The sequence below is a fragment of the Sander vitreus genome, unplaced genomic scaffold (assembly GCF_031162955.1).
Source record: "Sander vitreus isolate 19-12246 unplaced genomic scaffold, sanVit1 ctg441_0, whole genome shotgun sequence".
NCBI lineage: Eukaryota > Metazoa > Chordata > Actinopteri > Perciformes > Percidae > Sander > Sander vitreus.
Window position 1 is genome coordinate 30001 of NW_027595554.1, and position 20193 is coordinate 50193.

Below are 20193 nucleotides of genomic sequence, written 5' to 3' on the forward strand. Positions count from 1 at the left end.
TGAACCTAAAGACCAATATGTTTTGACCCCCCTACTCTACATGTCAAAACTCCAGTAAGGTCGGTTGTATCGCAGCAGGAGAGCCTGCTCAAAGTGCTTATCTGTCATTGTGTTATGATGTGGAGTGAAAATAAGTCCTCCCTGGCTAAAAAGCCGCTCGACAGGAGCACTTGATGGCAGAGTAGTATTGCACTTTAAGAAGAGGGCTCTCATTGGCTACATCGTCAATGAAGCCAATGACTTCTGGATCCTGGAGATACCTCTGCACCTCTTCCTCCGCTGATGAACTTGTCATCTGTGCTGTCTCAAAAGTGAAGAAGTTGTCATCATCTTCTGGATCACCTTCAACTGCAGCATTTCCAGTGGTGCCGGCATCCTCAGGAGGCTCTGTATGAAGAAGACGAGTCTCTTGGACCGTTGCTGTTTTCATGGCTCCCTTCTCTTCCTCAGCAAGCCACCACAGTCGTGAAACTTTGGGATGGTGGAAGCCACCATCCTTGCGTCATGGGAGGCCGACACCTGCCCAAATCGAGTGTCAATGGCTTTTATAACAGCTGAGAGGATGTGGGTTGAAAACTGCACTTGGGTCAACTTTTCAGCTAACTTGGCTTTTAGTCTTAGAATGGTGGGAACTATGTATCCAAAGTACCAGTTTTCTCCCTGGAGCAGGTTGATTGAGTGGGCAAGAAGTTTCAGAATGGCTGTGTACTCTTTTGTCTCTTGAGGATTCAGCTGGACACTTTCAGCTGGTCACAGATTCCATTGAGCTGGCTCTCAGTGACACTCATCAACTTCTCGATTGCATGATACTCTGAGCTCCACCTAGTCACTCAAGGTACCAAATATTTCATTTGGGCAATTTCCTTAATTGCTCATCAGCAGCACCTGATGAGCAATGAGCCTTATTCCAGATTGCAGCACATTTCGACATTGCACTTCTGTATAATTTTCGAGAAACACCCTGTGAGGCAACTATGTCAAGATCAGTCGTGGCAACAAGATTCAAAGTATGCACGGGACATCGATGGTGAGGTGGCAAAAAATGTTTAGCTCTGCAGAACTGCAGAGACATCAGCAAACTGCACATCATCTGTGCTAGCCATCTCATCATACGCTTCACACCCTCCATATTCATTGAATGCCTTAACGAAATTGCTACCATTGTCAGTGACTGTGGCACTGACTTTGCCTTGGATCTGGAATTCTGCATGAATCTGACTAACTTTGGCAGCAATGACATCATAGGTGTGGCAGCCCCTTATCCTTTCACATGCCAACGCAGCAGACTTTCGATCTAATGTCTCTGGCTCAATCCAGTGACACGTGATTCCCATGAAACTCCTATGATGAGCTATCCATATATCTGCTGTTGTGCACACGGTTTGAACATCCTGAAGAGTTTCAGTAAGTGCCTCCTTCATATTTTGACATCCCCTTTCAATGCGCTGCATCAATGTTTTTTCTGCACATGGGTGTCCTACTCCCACTAATTCTTGCAATCATCTCACGGAATGAGGCATTCTCCACTAATGAAAAGGGCTGCACATCTGCAATTATGAACTCAAGAACCAAGCACTTGGTTCACCACCATCATCTGATGCCATTTCTGCTCTTTGCAAGACACTGGAATGCTTCCTCTAAAATAAAGAAAGACAGAAAGAGCACAAATTAATAACACTGACATTGTTTTAGCACTATCCTGAACTTTGCTAGCCAAGTGGTATGAGTATTGTATAACAGCAGGAGCATGCATGCAACTAAAACCATGTGGAAGCATTTAAACATATAAAAGCTTCCATAGTAGCGTTACTAACAAGTACCCGAACAAGCAGATTGTTGTATTTGTAGTCCTGAACTGCATACTACAAATATCTAACCGCAGTCTAAGCTACCACGAGCTAACGTTAGCTAACATGTTAAACGGTGCTAGTCAGTCTTTCAACGGCTCTGGGGCTAGTTAATCAGCACGTAGGAGAATGTAAAGTCACACGTCAGCTATAAAACAGCAAGGTGACCAGTAACACTACAGCAGACGACTACCCCTGGCTAATTAAAATAACTTTCTTTAAGATGCTTCTTCAGGTTGGAGGTGGAGTCATTAGACGCTGAAAGGAGGCTGGTGGCTGGCAGCAGAGGCTGCACTGCACAGTTATATTTTGTTCTCCCTGTTCTTTCTTTAATGTGAAACGCGGTTTGTATTTCCAAGATAGAAACCATTCCTGCTCTCTCTGCTCTGTTGTGGCGGTTCCGACTCCATTGTGACTGATCACGCAAACGGCGCATTTTTTTCGTTTTCATATTGGGGCTTCTGAAAAAATGCGTGAGTTGCTTTAATTTATTCAGAGAGTGAATAAACTCGTGAAACAGAGAAGTATTGTCATGTAATCCATTGATTTCAACAATGTAACTGTATTCTAAATACCAACTATTTAAATTGTAACTGTAACGGAGTACAGGTACTCATCATTTGTATTCTGAATACGTAACGCCGGTACACGTACTCCGTTACTCCCCAACACTGTGTGTGTTTGTGTTAAAGCTTTGTGTTTGTGTTTGTGTTAAAGCCGTTGTGTTTGTGCTTTGTGTTAAAGCGTTGTGTTTGTGTTAAAGCGCCAGTGCTTTGTGTTTGTGTTAAAGCGCTGTGTCAGGTTTGTGTTGCGCTGTGTTTGTGCTAGCCGCTGTGTTTGTGCTTTGTGTTAAAGCGTTGTGTTTGTGTTAAAGCCGCCGGGTTTGTGTTAAAGCTTTGTGTCGTGTTTGTGTTAAAGCGCCGGGTCGTGCTAAAGCGTTGTGTTTGTGTTTGTGCTAAGCGTCAGTGCTTCAGTGTTAAAAGCCGCCGTGTTTGTGTTAAAGCGTTGTGTTTGTGTTTGTGTAAAGCGCTGTGTTTGTGTTTGTGCTAAAGCGTCAGTGTTTGTGTTTGTGTTAAAGCGCCGTGTTTGTGTCTGTGTTACGCCAGGCCCTGGGCCAGCCGCCCAGGTTTGTGCTCTGTGCCAGTGCCGTCAGGTTTGTGTTTGTGTTAAAGCCGCCAGTTGTGTTGCGTGCCCAGGTTTGTGCTGTTAAAGCGCTGTGTTTGTGTTTGTGTTAAAGCGCTTGTGTTTGTGTTAAAGCGTTGTGTTTGTGTTTGTGCTAAAGCGTTGTGTTTGTGTTAAAGCGCAGGTCAGGTTGTGTTAAAGCCGCTGTGTTTGTGTTTGTGTTGTGCTGCTGTGTTTGTGTTTGTGTTGCCGCCAGGTTTGTGTTAGCCAGGCTGTGTTTGTGTTAAAGTTGCCAGGTTTGTGCTTGTGTTAAAGCGCTGTGCTCCAGTTAAAGCCGCCAGTGTGTGCGCCTGTGCCAGCTCTCAGGCTCAGGCCTGTGCCTAAACGCCAGGCTCAGGCTCTGGTGCCAGCCAGGCCTGTGCCAGCCGTGCCCAGGCCTGTGCCAGCCACTGTGCCTGGGTGCTGTGTGCCGCCAGGCTCAGGCCTGGTGCCAAAGCCGCCAGGCTCCAGGCCAGCCACTGTGCCTCAGGCTCTGCGTCAGGCCGCAGTGTGCCTGGGTGCTGGGCCAGGCTCAGCCTTGTGCTCAAAAGCCGCTGTGTGTCTGGTGCTGGTGCCGCCAGGCTCAGGCTCAGGTTAAAGCCGCCAGGCCCAGCCTGCCAAAGCCGCCAGGTCGGTGTCAAAGCCGCCAGGCTCCAGCTCAGGCCAAAGCCGCCAGGCCTGTGCTAAAGCGCTTGTGCTCAAAGTTGCGCTACTGCGCTCTGCGTATGTAGTTAAAGCCGCTGTGCTTGTGCTTTGTGTTAAAGCGCTTTGTGTGTGTGTTTGTGTTAAAGCTGCCAGTGTTTGTGTTTGTGTTAAAGCGCCAGTGTGTGCTTCGTGTTAAAGCGCGTGTTTGTGTTTGTGTTGGGTGCCGCTATGTTTGTGTTTGTGCCAAAAGCCGCTGTGTTTGTGTTTGTGTTAAAGCCGTTGTGTTTGTGTTCAAAGCATTGTGTTTGTGTTTGTGTTAAGCGTTGTGTGTGTGTTGTGTTAAAGCCGCGTGTTTGTGTTTTGTCTCGCAGTTGTGTGTGTGTTTGTGTTAAAGCGTTTACGTTTGTGTTTGTGTTAAACGTTGTGTGTGTGTTTGTGTTAAAAGTCGTTGTGTTTGTGTTAAAGCCGTTGTGTTTGTGTTTGTAGTTAAAGCCGCCAGTCTTGTGCCAAACGCCAGGTTTGTGCTCTGTGCTGTGCCGCTGTGTTTGTGTTAAAGCATCAGTTTGTGTTTGTGTTTGTGTTAAAGCGTTGTGCTTGTGTGTTTGTGTTAAAAGCGTCGCTGGTGTGTGTTTGTGCTGTCGCGTTGTGTTTCCAGTGTTTGTGTTAAAGCCGTCTGTGTGTGTGTTTTCGTGTTAAAGCGCTTGTGTTTGTGTTAAAGCCGTTGCGTTTGTGCTTGTTAAAGCCGCCAGGTTTGTGTTAAAGCTGCCAGGGTTTGTGTTTTGTGTTAAAGCCGCCAGGTTTGTGCTTTGTGTTGGTGCGTGCCAGGTTTTGTGTTAAAGCGTTGTGTTTGTGCTTTGTGTTTAAAGTCGTTGTGTTTGTGTTAAGCGTTGTGTTTGCAAAGCGTTGTGTTTGTGTTTGTGTTAAGCTTTATGTGTTTGTGTGTAAAGTAGCGTTGTGTTTGTGTTTGTGTTAAAGCGCTGTGTGTGTTTGTGTTAAACGTTGTGTTTGTGTTTGTGTTAGCGTTTGTGTTTGTGCTAGCGTTGTGTTTGTGTTTGTGTTAAAGCCGTTGTGTTTGTGTCTGTCAGGCATGTTGTGTGTGTGTGTGTTTGTGTTTGTGTTAAAGCGTGCTAGTGTTTGTGTTAAAAGCGTTGTGTTTGTGTTTGTGTTAAAGCGCGGTTTGTGTTAAAAGGCGCTGTGTTTTGTGTTTGTGTTAAAGCGTTGTGTGTGTGTTTGTGTTAAAGCTTTGTGTTTGTGTTTGTGTTAAAGCGTTGTGTTTGTTGTTCAAAGCGTTGTGTTTGTGTTAAGCGTTGTGTCGGTGTTGTGCCGCTGTGTTTTGTGTTTGTGTTAAAGGTGCTGTGTCTTGTGCTGTTTGTGTTAAAGCGTTGTGTTTATGTTTGTAGCTAAAGCTCTGTGTTTGGTGTTTGTGCTAAGAGTGCCAGGGTTTGTGTTTGTAAGCTAAAGCCGCTGTGTGTGTTTGTGTTTGTGTTAAAGCTTTGCCAGTTTGTGTTTGTGTTAAAGTGTCGTGTTGTGTTTGTGTTAAAGCGTTGTGTTTGTGTTTGTGTTAAAGCCGCTGTGTGTGTGTTAAAGCTGCTGTGTGTGCTTTTGTGTTAAAGCTTTGCGCGTGTGTTTGTGTTTTGTAAGTTGTGTTGTAGCTTTGTGTGTGTGTGTGTATTTTGCTGCAGCTTTGTGTTTGTGTTAGCGCTTGCGCCTGCGCTCTGGTGCCAGCGTCAGGCCCAGGCTCAGGCCAGTCGCCAGGCCCAGCTAAAGCCGCTGCTGCAGGCTGCTCTGGTGTCAGCCGCCAGGCCCAGGCCTGCGCCGCGCCAGGCCAGGCCTTGTGCCTGCGCCAGCCAGGCCCAGGCCTGCGTCGCTCTGCGTCTGTGCCTGTGCCGCTGCCAGGCCAGGCCTGGTGCCAGTGTCGCCAGGCCTCTGTGCTCAGGCCAAAGCCTCCCGCAGGCCTGGTGCCCAGGCCTGCTGCCAGAGCCTCAGGCCCTCGTGCCAGTGCCGTCAGGCCCAGGCCTGTGTCAGCCGCCAGTGTGCTCCAGGCTCAGGCTCAGGCCAAAGCCAGTGCTCCAGGCTCAGGCCCAGGCCAGCCAGGCGTGTGTGCGGCTCAGGCCATGCAGGCCCAGGCCAGCCGCCAGGCCCAGGCCTGTGCTCAGTGCTCGCCAGGCCCAGGCCTCCAGGCCTGTGCCAGGAGCCGCCAGGCGTGTTTGTGTTAAAAGCTTTGTGCTTTGTGTTAGCCGCTGTGTTTTGTGTTTGTGTTAAAGCGCTAGGTTTGTGTTTGTGTTAAAGCCGCTGTGTTTGTGTTTGTGTTTGTGTTAAAGCTGCCAGTGTTTGTGCTAAAGCCGCTGTGTTTGTGTTTGGTGTTAAAGTAAAGCGTTGTGTTTGTGTTAAAGCTGCCAGTGTTTGTGTTTGTGTTAAAGCTGCCAGGTTTGTGTTTGTGTGGTCTTTGTGTTTCAGGAGGTCTGGTCCCAGCAGCAGCAGCTGAAGGACCGCGAGCTGAGGAAGCTGACTGAGCGCGTGCAGAAGCTTCGGGAGGATCGCGAGCAGCTCAGCGAGGAGGTGAAGCAGCTCCGAGATCACAACTACAGTCTCATGGTCGACATCAACACTCTGGGGAGGGAGAAGAGCGCCGCCCTGCTGGCCAACAGAGACATGCAGATAGAGGTGAGAGCTCCGAGCACAGACAGACAGACAGACAGGCAGGCAGGCAGGCAGGCAGACAGACAGACAGACACAGGCAGGCAGACAGACAGACAGATACAGGCAGACAGACAGACACAGTCAGGCAGACAGACAGACAGACAGGCAGGCAGGGCAGGTGGGCAGACAGACAGTACACAGTAGTTATGTATAACGATCAGTATATAATCTATGTGATACATACTGTGTATGTATTTAATATGTGATAGGTACTATATAGGAATTTTCTGTAAACTGCAGATTTCTTTGTAGAAATATTTGCAGCTCCAGAAATATCCATTCAGGGTTATACAGGTGCTGGTCATATAATTAGAATATTATGAAAAAGTTGATTTATTTCAGTAATTCCATTCAAAAAGTGAAACTTGTATAATGTATACATTCATTCCACACAGACTGATATATTTAAGTGTTTATTTCTTTTACTTTTGATGATTATAACTGACAACTAATGAAAACCCCAAATTCAGTATCTCAGAAAATTAGAATATTGTGAAAAGTTTCAATATTGAAACACCTGGTGCCACTCTAATCAGCTGATTAACTCCAAACACCTGCAAAGACCTTTAAATGGTCTCTCAGTCTAGTTCTGTAGGCTACACAATCATGGGGAAGACTGCTGACTGGACAGCTGTCCAAAAGACGACCATTGACACCTTGGACAAGGAGGGCAAGACACAAAAGGTCATTGCTAAAGAGGCTGGCTGTTCACAGAGCTCTGTGTCCAAGCACATTAATAGAGAGGCCAAGGGAAGGAAAAGATGTGGTAGAAAAAAGTGTACAAGCAATAGGGATAACTGCACCCTGGAGAGGATGGTGAAACAAAACCCATTCAGAAATGTGGGGGGGATTCACAAAGAGTGGACTGCAGCTGGCGTCAGTGCTTCAAGAACCACCACGCACAGACGTATGCAAGACATGGGTTTCAGCTGTCGCATTCCTTGTGTCAAGCCACTCCTGAACAAGGCACAGCGTCAGAAGCGTCTCGCCTGGACTAAAGACAAAAAGGACTGGACTGCTGCTGAGTGGTCCAAAGTTATGTTCTCTGATGAAAGTACATTTAGCATTTCCTTTGGAAATCAAGGTCCCAGAGTCTGGAGGAAGAGAGGAGAGGCACAGAATCCACGTTACTTGAAGTCCAGTGTAAAGTTTCCATAGTCAGTGATGGTTTGGGTGCCATGTCATCTGCTGGTGTTGGTCCACTGTGTTTTCTGAGGTCCAGGGTCAACGCAGCCGTCTACCAGGAAGATTTAGAGCACTTCATGCTTTCTGCTGCTGACCAACTTTATGGAGATGCAGATTTCATTTTCCAACAGGACTTGGCCACTGCACACAGTGCCAAAGCTACCAGTACCTGGTTTTAAGGACCATGGTATTCTAGTTCTTAATTGGCCAGCAACTGGTTCGACCTCAACCCCTTAGAAAATCTATGGGGTTAAGGTCAGGGCAGCAAACTGGCCTGACCTTAACCCCTTAGAAAATCTATGGGGTAATGTGAAGAGGAAGATGCGATGCTCCAGACCCAACAATGCAGAAGAGCTGAAGGCCACTATCGGAGCAACCTGGGCTCTCCTAACACCTGAGCAGTGCCACAGACTGATCCACTCCATGCCACGCCGCATTGCTGCAGTCATTCAGGCAAAAGGAGCCCCAACTAAGTACTGAGTGCTGTACATGCTCATACTTTTCATGTTCATACTTTTCAGTTGGCCAACATTTCTAAAAATCTTTTTTGTATTGGTCAGTAATATTCAAATTTTCTGAGATACTGAATTTGGGGTTTTCATTAGTTGTCAGTTATAATCATCACAATTAAAAGAAATAAACACTTGAAATATATCAGTCTCTGTGTGATGAATGTATACATTATACAAGTTTCACTTTTTGAATGGAATTACTGAAATAAATCAACGTTTTCATGATATTCTAATTATATGACCAGCACCTGTATTTCTGTTGGTACCCTATTGACATGTGCGTGTGTGTGCAGGTTGAGCGTCTGAAACACACCGTGATGCGAGCTGAAAATCAGACTAAATTGCTGAGACGACGAACACTGCAGGAGGTACACACACACACACACACACACATACACACACACACGCACACACACACACACAGAGACACAGACACGCACACACTTTTTGCTTTTTTCATTTGTTTTCTACAAAGTAACATTACCATTTTTAAATGTTAAAATGTGTATTTTCAGAGCAGGAGTCTGGTTCTGCCCAAGGGGAACGTCTTCCACCTCAACAGACTGGAGGAGATGAAAGAGGAGACGCAGGAAGAGAAGACAGAGACGCAGGAAGAGAAACAGGAGGATAAAAAGGAGGAGACGCAGCAGAAAGAGAGTCCAGCTCCTGTTCAGATGAACCTCCTGACATCAGTGTTTAAACTGAGGAGAGACCTGCACCGAGCCGAGGAGCAGAGAGACAGGGTGATTATATTATATTATTATACAGAGAGACAGGGTTATTATATTATATTATTATATTATTATACAGAGAGACAGGTTGATTATATTATTATACAGAGAGACAGGGTTATTATATTATATTATTATACAGAGAGACAGGGTTATTATATTATTATACAGAGAGACAGGGTGATTATATTATATTATTATACAGAGAGACAGGGTGATTATATTATATTATTATACAGAGAGACAGGGTGATTATATTATATTATTATACAGAGAGACAGGGTGATTATATTATATTATTATACAGAGAGACAGGGTTATTATATTATTATACAGAGAGACAGGGTGATTATATTATTATACAGAGAGACAGGTTTATTATATTATATTATTATACAGAGAGACAGGGTGATTATATTATTATACAGAGAGACAGGGTGATTATATTATTATACAGAGAGACAGGGTGATTATATTATATTATTATATTATTATACAGAGAGACAGGGTTATTATATTATTATATTATTATACAGAGAGACAGGGTTTTTATATTATACTTTATACAGAGAGACAGGGTTATATTATATTATACAGAGAGACAGGGTTATTATATTATATTATTATATTATATTATATTATTATATTATAATATATTTTTTATATTATATTATATTATTATATTATATTATTATACAGAGAGACAGGGTGATTATATTATTATACAGAGAGACAGGGTGATTATATTATATTATGTTATTATACAGAGAGACAGGGTTATTATATTATTATACAGAGAGACAGGGTTATTATATTATATAGACAGGGTTATATTATTATACAGAGAGACAGTTATTATTTATTATATTATATTATTATACAGAGAGACAGGGTTATTATATTATATTATGTTATTATACAGAGAGACAGGTTGATTATATTATTATACAGAGAGACAGGGTGATTATATTATTATACAGAGAGACAGGGTTATTATGTTATTATATTATATTATTATACAGAGAGACAGGGTGATTATATTATATTATTATATTATTATACAGAGAGACAGGGTGATTATATTATATTATTATACAGAGAGACAGGGTTATTATGTTATTATATTATATTATTATACAGAGAGACAGGGTTATTATATTATATTATATTATTATACAGAGAGACAGGGTTATTATATTATTATACAGAGAGACAGGGTTATTATATTATATTATTATACAGAGAGACAGGGTTATTATATTATTATACAGAGAAACAGGGTGATTATATTATTATACAGAGAGACAGGGTGATTATATTATATTATTATAGTATTATACAGAGAGACAGGGTGATTATATTATATTATTATACAGAGAGACAGGGTTATTATATTATTATACAGAGAGACAGGGTTATTATATTATATTATTATACAGAGAGACAGGGTGATTATATTATTATACAGAGATAGGGTTATATTATTATACAGAGAGACAGGGTGATTATATATATTATATTATTATACAGAGAGACAGGGTGATTATATTATATTATTATACAGAGAGACAGGGTGATTATATTATATTATTATACAGAGAGACAGGGTTATTATATTATATTATTATATTATTATACAGAGAGACAGGTTGATTATATTATTATACAGAGAGACAGGGTTATTATATTATTAATTATTATACAGAGAGACAGGGTTATATTATTATATATTATACAGAGAGACAGGGGTTATATTATATTATATTAGTATATATATTATATTATTATACAGAGACAGGGTGATTATATTATACAGAGAGACAGGGTGATTATATTATATTATTATATTATTATACAGAGAGACAGGGTGATTATATTATATTATTATACAGAGAGACACGGTTATTATATTATATTATTATACAGAGAGACAGGGTTATTATATTATTATACAGAGAGACAGGGTGATTATATTATATTATTATACAGAGAGACAGGGTTATTATATTATTATACAGAGAGACAGGGTTATTATATTATATTATTATACAGAGAGACAGGGTTATTATATTATTATACAGAGACAGGGTTATATTATTATACAGAGAGACAGGGTTATTATATTATATTATTATACAGAGAGACAGGGTTATTATATTATATTATTATATTATTATCAGAGAGACAGGTTATATATATATTATATTATTATACAGAGAGACAGGGTTATATTATATATATATTATTATACAGAGAGACAGGGTTATTATATTATATTATTATACAGAGAGACAGGTGATTATATTATTATACAGAGAGACAGGGTGATTATATTATTATACAGAGAGACAGGGTTATTATATTATATTATTATACAGAGAGACAGGGTTATTATATTATATTATTATATTATTATACAGAGAGACAGGGTTATTATATTATATTATTATATTATTATACAGAGAGACAGATTTACATATATTATTATATTATTATACAGAGAGCAGGGTTATTATATTATATTATTATACAGAGACAGGGTGATTATATTATATTATTATAGCATTATACAGAGAGACAGTGTTATATATATTATATTATTATACAGAGAGACAGGGTGATTATATTATATTATTATATTATTATACAGAGAGACAGGGTGATTATATTATATTATTATACAGAGAGACAGGGTTATTATATTATATTATTATACAGAGAGACAGGGTTATTATATTATATTATTATATTATTATATCAGAGAGACAGGGTTATTATATTATATTATTATACAGAGAGACAGGGTGATATATTATATATTATTATTATACAGAGACAGGGTGATTATATTATATTATTATACAGAGAGACAGGGTTATGATTATTATTATATTATTATACAGAGAGACAGGGTTATGTATATTATATTATTATACAGAGACAGGGTTATTATATTATTATACAGAGAGACAGGGTTATATATATATTATTATACAGAGAGACAGGGTGATTATATTATATTATTATATTATTATACAGAGAGACAGGGTATTATATATATTATATTATTATACAGAGAGACAGGGTGATTATATTATATTATATTATTATACAGAGAGACAGGGTGATTATATTATATTATTATACAGAGAGACAGGGTATGATATATATATTATATTATATTATTATACAGAGAGACAGGGTTATTATATTATATTATTATATTATTATATAGAGAGACAGGGTTATTATATTATTATACAGAGAGACAGGGTTATTATATTATTATACAGAGAGACAGGGTTATTATATTATATTATTATACAGAGAGACAGGGTTATTATATTATATTATTATATTATTATACAGAGAGACAGGGTGATTATATTATATTATTATATTATTATACAGAGAGACAGGGTGATTATATTATTATACAGAGAGACAGGGTGATTATATTATATTATTATATTATTATACAGAGAGACAGGGTTATTATATTATATTATTATATTATTATACAGAGAGACAGGGTGATTATATTATTATACAGAGAGACAGGGTGATTATATTATATTATTATACAGAGAGACAGGGTTATTATATTATATTATTATATTATTATACAGAGAGACAGGGTTATTATATTATATTATTATACAGAGAGACAGGGTTAATATATTATTATACAGAGAGACAGGGTTATTATATTATTATACAGAGAGACAGGGTGATTATATTATTATACAGAGAGACAGGGTGATTATATTATATTATTATATTATTATACAGAGAGACAGGGTGATTATATTATTATACAGAGAGACAGGGTTATTATATTATATTATTATACAGAGAGACAGGGGTTATTATATTATATTATTATACAGAGAGACAGGGTGATTATATTATATTATTATATTATTATATAGAGAGACAGGGTTATTATATTATTATACAGAGAGACACGGTTATTATATTATATTATTATACAGAGAGACAGGGTTATTATATTATTATACAGAGAGACAGGGTTATTATATTATTATACAGAGAGACAGGGTTAATATATTATATTATTATACAGAGAGACAGGGTTATTATATTGTATTATTATATTATTATACAGAGAGACAGGGTTATTATATTATATTATTATACAGAGAGACAGGGTTATTATATTATATTATTATATTATTATACAGAGAGACAGGGTTATTATATTATATTATTATATTATACAGAGAGACAGGGTTATTATATTATATTATATTATTATACAGAGAGACAGGGTGATTATATTATTATACAGAGAGACAGGGTGATTATATTATATTATTATATTATTATACAGAGAGACAGGGTTATTATATTATATTATTATATTATTATATTATGTTTCCAGATGTTGTCGGGTGTAAAGAGTCTGCTGGGTGCGTTTGTTTCCAGATGTTGTCGGGTGTAAAGAGTCTGCTGGGTGCGTTTGTTTCCAGATGTTGTCGGGTGTAAAGCATCTCTGCTGGGTGCGTTTGTTTCAGAGCGTGGAGGAGAAGGAGGAGTTGGAGCTGCTGTGTGCTCAGCTGAAGGGAGAAGCCCGGATGTACCGCCAACGAAACAAACAAACCCTCCGACAGCTGGAGGAGGTGATCCGAGAGAGAGACAAGGTGAGGAGGCGTCTATTTCAACAAAATCAAGCAAGAAGATGCATTATGTTGGATAATGCATGTCCACAAACTTCTATATCTCAGGACGATAGTTGTACCATTAACTTGAAGGACCATCTTCTGTTTTCAGACACATTTCAGAGGCCTGTATGAAAGCGTCTTATTTATATATATATATATATATATATATATATATATATATATATATATATATATATATATATATATATAAATCATATTGTAATATTAAGTATTTTAGGGCCATTGCTACTTAAAGGCTAGCTTCAGTTTCTTCCAGTGTGACCCTGTTTTCTAATGTTTTTTGTGCCTGATGTGAACAACAACCTTTGACATTGGTCCATTAGCAGGTGATTAAATCAATGTAACCCTCCTGTTTCCTCGGGTCACATTTGACCCATTTTTAAAAAAGTCTCTATATCAGAAATTTGGGTTTCTTTCAACAAATACCGTGGATGGTTCCGTACAACGTTCTTTAGTGTAAAAGAAATGAGTTCACTACTCTCAGTTAATTTGGGTATTTTATTAGATTTTACAGCATTTGAATAAAGTAGGGCTGTCAAAATAACGCGTTAATTTTGATTAATTAATCTGAGAAAGAAATAAGGCAGATTAATCCATTCCATATTGAGGTTTGACCCGAGCCGTTTCTAGCCCCATTGGACTGTAAAATGAAGGAGGAGACGAGAATGTTCTGTCTGGATTATTAATGAACATTTACTTATAAAAATCTTCTTCCTGCCAACCCTGGCTACTGAAATCTGGTGCCACTGATATGTCTGCTCTTCTCTCTGATGCTCTGAAACACAAACACCGCTGCACATGACGCTAGTTAACACTATACTCGACAGCAGCTAACGTTAGCCTACCGCTAGCTAGTTAACACTATACTCGACAGCAGCTAACGTTAGCCTACCGCTAGCTAGTTAACACTATACTCGACAGCAGCTAACGTTAGCCTACCGCTAGCTAGTAGCTGGATTAAACAGGGTTAAATGCTGACAGCTAACACTAAACGGTGTAAAGTGTGACTGTGTTTTACTGTAGAGGATTCAACACCGGGATGTAACAATCTGCAGCTGCCGTCGGAGAAACAACACAGACGGGGCGTTCAATGAAACTGGTAAACTACAGCCTCGTGGTGCATTTGAAGTTATTGTAAATGTCCTTTACCATCTGGTGGTTGTTTTGTGAAATAAGTTATTGTTATTGTTATACATTATTATTAATCATTTGTTGTTGACCATATGGCCTTAGCAATAAACAAGCTGTTCTTTAATGTCACCAACTCTTGTTTAATACCTTTTTATTTATTTATTTATACTTTTTTTACTTTCTTAAAAAGTATCGGTTCAGGCACCGTTAATTATGTATGTGATTAATTTCGAATAATTAATCACAGAGTATGCAATTAATTAGGTTTTTTTTAATCGATTGACAGCCCTAGAACAAAGATTTATAGAAGGTTGAAAAAAAGTGACAAAAATGCTTCAAAAAAACAAGAAAAACTTCAAAACAAAAATCGATAGAGACTTCAGGAAAAGCTTCAAAAACTGATAAGACCTCGGGAAAAAAAAGTGACAAAAAAAGTGGGAAAAAAACCTTCAAAACGTCGAAAAAGATGACCAAATTCATTTAGACCCAGAATGACAAAAAGCTGCGTGGTCGACGAGACGACAACATGAGGGTTGAGAATATATAAAAAGAGACAGAAGGGGGGCAGGTTAGCTCAGTCGGCAGAGGGGGTGCACATGTGTAGAGGTTAATTCCTCGACGCAGAAGGTCCAGGGTTCGAGTCCGACCTGAGACAGTTTTCCTGCATGTCTTCCCCCCCCCCTCTCCTTTCATATCTCAGCTTTCCTGTCCCATAACGCCAGAAATGCCCAGAAACAGAGACAGAAGATTGTAAAAGCCAAGAAAGGAAGACCCAAAAATACAGACACATACAAGACATTTATCCCCAAACCCACCAGGCTGCCGACTAAAACAAAAAACAAAGTAGTAGTTGTAAAGATGTTGTTGATGATGTCATGAAAGCAAAGCGTGTGATTGGCTGTCCAGGCTCTGGCGTCGCGGGCGGAGCAGCAGGAGGAGGCGCGGCTGCTCCTACAGGAGAAGGACCAGTACCGGGAGACGGTCCGACAGCTGACGGAGCAATCTGATAGGCTGGAGCTGCTGCTGCTCAGCTCGCAGGGGGAGGAGCTACAGCTGAGGACACGCCTCCGCAGACTCACCTCCAACACTCACCAGGTGTGTGTCTGTGTGTGTCTGTTTCTGTGTCTGTTTCTGTGTCTGTGTGTGTGTCTGTGTTGATATGATGATGATGTAATGATGATGTAATGATGAAGGGTCTCTCTCTCTCTCAGGGTGAGAGGAGCAGTGAGGAAGAGGAGGAGCCAGCAGAGAGCGCTGCTAAAGGTGAGAGTCAGGTCACCTTTCTTTATATTTATATTATCAGAGACTCAACACTCAGCCAGCACATTTACACTCATGTTGATCAATGTGCTTCTTCATGAATGAAATGTGACCTGTGTCATGTGACCTGTGTGATGTGACCTGTACCATGTGACCTGTACCATGTGACCTGTGTGCAGGCAGCAGCGAGGAGGTGCTCAGCGGGACGTCGGGAGATAACGAGGAGGTGGCAGCGCTGCAGCAACACGTCTCTCCTGTAGGAGGCGCCGCAGAGTCTGAACACAAGCCCAGCACTGATGCATCATGGGTAAGTTACCTGTTAGTTTATCTCTCAGGGGGTTTTAATTTACAGAAGGCTTCTCTCGTCGCATAAGTCCAAATCTCTGAGCTTTTTTCTCACAAATAAGTCTGTCTGTCTCTCTAACTGCCTGTCTGTCTCTCTGCCTATCTGTCTGTCTGTCTGTCTGTCTCTCTAACTGCCTGTCTGTCTGCCTGTCTGTCTAACTGTGTGTCTGTTTCTCTGTCTGTCTGCCTCTGTGTCTGTCTCTGTCTGTCTGTCTCTCTAACTGTCTGTCTGCCTGCCTGTCTGCCTGTCTGTCTGTCCACCTGTCTGTCTAACTGTCTGTCTGTCTCTCTGTCTGCCTGCCTGTCTGTCTGTCCACCTGTCTTTCTGCAGGATGAGAAGACAGACGGCTGTCTGCCCTTCAGGAGTCGACCGAACTTCTTGTACCGCAGGTAAATATCTGAGTCAATAAACATGTCAGAGCGTCAGAATGACAAGTCCTTGTGTCATCGTGTACGGATAAGAATAAGATTACTGAGTCATGGTGTCAGTATAACAGTATACTCTGGAGGGATGTTCTGATGGAAACTATGGCTAAAGTTTTGATGACAATTATTGTAAATTGTAGGTTACACCTTAGTGTATGTGGGAGTTTCATTGGACAAGATTCACATTTACGCTTTTACTGTTTGGACTGTCATTTGTTGACAGACCATGTCATTATGATACAGAAAGGAAAAGACAGCACTGCATAGCACAAAGAAAAAAACAAAAAAGAAATGTGAACATAGTACAATCTTCTTAGGGAAAACTGTACATGCAGTTCTGTAGGAATTACAGTGCAGTCTCCCTTCTTCTCTCTGGCTGTTGGGCCCCTGCTCCAATTCCCTTTGTCCTTCCATTGTCAGACATTGTAACATTGTGTTGTGCTCTCTCTCTCTCTCTCTATATATATATATATATATATATATATGATTTGTTCATGAGAGTCACCTGGGAGCACTTTTACCAATTCAGGACAGATTTAGAAAAAAAGTCTAATGGAAATATCCATCCATCCATCCATCTTCATCCGCTTATCCGGGGTCGGGTCGCGGGGGTAGCAGCTCCAGCAGGGGGACCCCAAACTTCCCTTTCCCGGGCCACATTAACCAGCTCCGACTGGGGGATCCCGAGGCGTTCCCAGGCCAGGTTAGAGATATAATCCCTCCACCTAGTCCTGGGTCTCCCCCGAGGCCTCCTCCCAGCTGGACGTGCCTGAACACCTCCCTAGGGAGGCGCCCCAGGGGCATCCTTACCAGATGCCCGAACCACCTCAACTGGCTCCTTTCGACGCAGCCGAGCAGCGGCTCTACTCCGAGCTCCTCACGGATAACTGAGCTTCTCACCCTATCTCTAAGGGAGACGCCAGCTACCCTCCTGAGGAAACCCATTTCGCCGCTTGTACCCTGGATCTTGTTCTTTCGGTCATGACCCAGCCTTCATGACCATAGGTGAGGGTAGGAACAAAACTGACCGGTAGATTGAGAGCTTTGCCTTCTGGCTCAGCTCTCTTTTCGTCACAACGGTGCGATAAATTGAATGTAATACCGCACCTGCTGTGCCGATTCTCCGACCAATCTCCCGCTCCATTGTCCCCTCACTCGCGAACAAGACCCCAAGGTACTTGAACTCCTTCACTTGGGGTAAGGACTCATTCCCTACCTGGAGAAGGCACTCCATCGGTTTCCTGCTGAGAACCATGGCCTCCGATTTAGAGGTGCTGATCCTCATCCCAGCCGCTTCACACTCGGCTGCGAACCGATCCAGTGAGTGCTGAAGGTCACAGGCCGATGATGCCATCAGGACCACATCATCTGCAAAAGCAGCGATGAGATCCCCAGCCCACCGAACTGCAACCCCTCTCCACCCCCGACTACGCTCGATATCCTGTCCATAAATACTACAAACAGGATTGGTGACAAAGCGTAGCCCTGGCGGAGGCCAACTCTCACCTGAAACGAGTCCGACTTACTGCCGAGAACCCGGACACAGTCTCGCTTGGTCGTACAGAGATTGGATGGCCCTGAGAAGGGACCCCTCACCCCGTACTCCCGCAGCACCTCCCACAGTATCTCCCGGGCACCCGGTCATACGCCTCTCCAGATCCACAAAACACATGTAGACTGGTTGGGCATACTCCCAGGCTCCCTCCAGGATCCTTGCGAGAGTAAAGATCTGGTCCGTTGTTCCACGACCAGGACGGAATCCGCATTGTTCCTCTTCAACCTGAGATTCGACTCATCGACCGAACCCTCCTTTCCAGCACCTTCGAGTAGACTTTACCGGGGAGGCTGAGAAGTGTGATACCCTGTAATTGGCACACACCCTCTGGTCCCCCCTTTTAAAAAGGGGGAACCACCACCCCGGTCTGCCACTCCTTAGGCACCGTCCCCAGACTTCCACGCAATGTTGAAGAGGCGTGTCAACCAAGACAACCTCCACACCCAGAGCTTTAAGCATTTCTGGACGGATCTCATCAATTCCTGGGGCTTTGCCACTGTGGAGTTGTTTAACTACCTCAGCAACCTCCACCAGGGAAATTGATGCCAATCCCCCCTCATCCTCCAGCTCTGCCTCTACCATAGAGGGCGATTAGTCGGATTTAGGAGTTCCTCAAAGTGCTCCTTCCACCGCCTCTATTACCTCCTCAGTTGAGGTCAACAGCGCCCCATCCTTACTGTACACAGCTTGGATGGTTCACCCGCTCCCTCCTGAGGTGGCGAACGGTTTTCCAGAAGCACCTTGGTGCCGACCGAAAGTCCTTCTCCATGTCTTCTCCGAACTTCTCCCACACACGCTGCTTTGCCTCTTTCACGGCAGAGGCTGCAGCCCTTCGGGCCCTTCGGTACCTTGCAACTGCCTCCGGAGTCGTCTGGGATAACATATCCCGGAAAGACTCTTCTTCAGTCGGACGGCTTCCTGACCACCGGTGTCCACCACGGTGTTCGTGGGTTACCGCCCCTTGAGGCACCTAAGACCCTAAGACCACAGCTCCTCACCGCAGCTTCAGCAATGGAAACTTGAACATTGTCCACTCGGGTTCAATGCCCCCAGCCTCCACAGGGATGCACGAAAAGCTCCGCCGGAGGTGTGAGTTGAAAGTCTGTCGGACAGGGGCCTCCTCCAGACGTTCCCAATTTACCCGCACTACCCGCTTTGGGCTTACCAGGTCTGTCCAGAGTCTTCCCCCACCCCCTGACCCAACTCACCACCAGATGGTGATCGGTTGACAGCTCCGCCCCTCTCTTCACCCGAGTGTCCAAAACATATGGCCTCAGATCAGATGAAACGATTATAAAATCGATCATTGACCTTTTGGCCTAGGGTGCTCTGGGTACCAAGTACACTTATGAGCATCCCTATGTTCGAACATGGTGTTCGTTATAGACAATCCATGACTAGCACAGAAGTCCAACAACAAACAACCACTCTGGTTTAGATCAGGAGGCCGTTCCTCCCAATCACGCCCTCCATGTGTCTCCATCATTACCCACGTGCGCGTTGAAGTCCCCCCAGCAGAACTATGGAGTCCCCAACTGGAGCCCCATGCAGGACTCCACTCAAGGTCTCCAAGAAGGCCGAATACTCTGAACTCTTGTTTGGTGCATATGCACAAACAACAGTCAGAGTTTCTCCCCCCACAACCCGCAGGCGTAGGGAGGCGACCCTCTCGTCCCACCGGGTTAAACTCCAACATAGCGGCGCTCAGCCGGGGCTTGTGAGTATCCCCCACACCCGCCCCGGCGCCTCACACCCTGGGCAACTCCCGGAGAAGAAAAGAGTCCAACCCCTATCCAGGAGTATGGTTCCAGAACCAAGACTGTGCGTAGAGGTAAGCCCCCACCAGATCTAACCGGTAGCGCTCCACCTCCCGCACAAGTTCCGGCTCCTTTCCCCCACAGAGAGGTGACATTCCACGTCCCCCAGAGCCAGCCTCTGCTGCCCGGGTCTGGTCCGCGAGGCCCCTGACCTTCACTGCCACCCATGTGG

At 42.3% G+C, this 20193-nt stretch overlaps 1 protein-coding gene across 2 annotated transcripts in view; it reads left to right on the forward strand.

Annotated features, from left to right (window-relative positions):
• The window catches only part of LOC144514080 (caspase recruitment domain-containing protein 9-like), a 20378-nt gene extending 3456 nt beyond the window's left edge, over nt 1–16922 (forward strand). The window contains exons 5-12 of one of the 2 annotated variants that reach the window (XM_078245264.1): nt 6111–6317; nt 8344–8418; nt 8566–8793; nt 13320–13445; nt 15525–15713; nt 15830–15881; nt 16058–16185; nt 16555–16922. In XM_078245264.1, coding sequence (XP_078101390.1) covers nt 6111–6317; nt 8344–8418; nt 8566–8793; nt 13320–13445; nt 15525–15713; nt 15830–15881; nt 16058–16185; nt 16555–16617 — 1068 coding nt within the window. In that variant the 3' untranslated portion in view covers nt 16618–16922. Of the gene's footprint in view, nt 1–6110; nt 6318–8343; nt 8419–8565; nt 8794–13319; nt 13446–14510; nt 14587–15524; nt 15714–15829; nt 15882–16057; nt 16186–16554 lie in introns of those variants that run through there. The other variant, XM_078245265.1, reaches the window with a different exon arrangement.
• Nucleotides 16923–20193: the final 3271 nt, after the last annotated feature.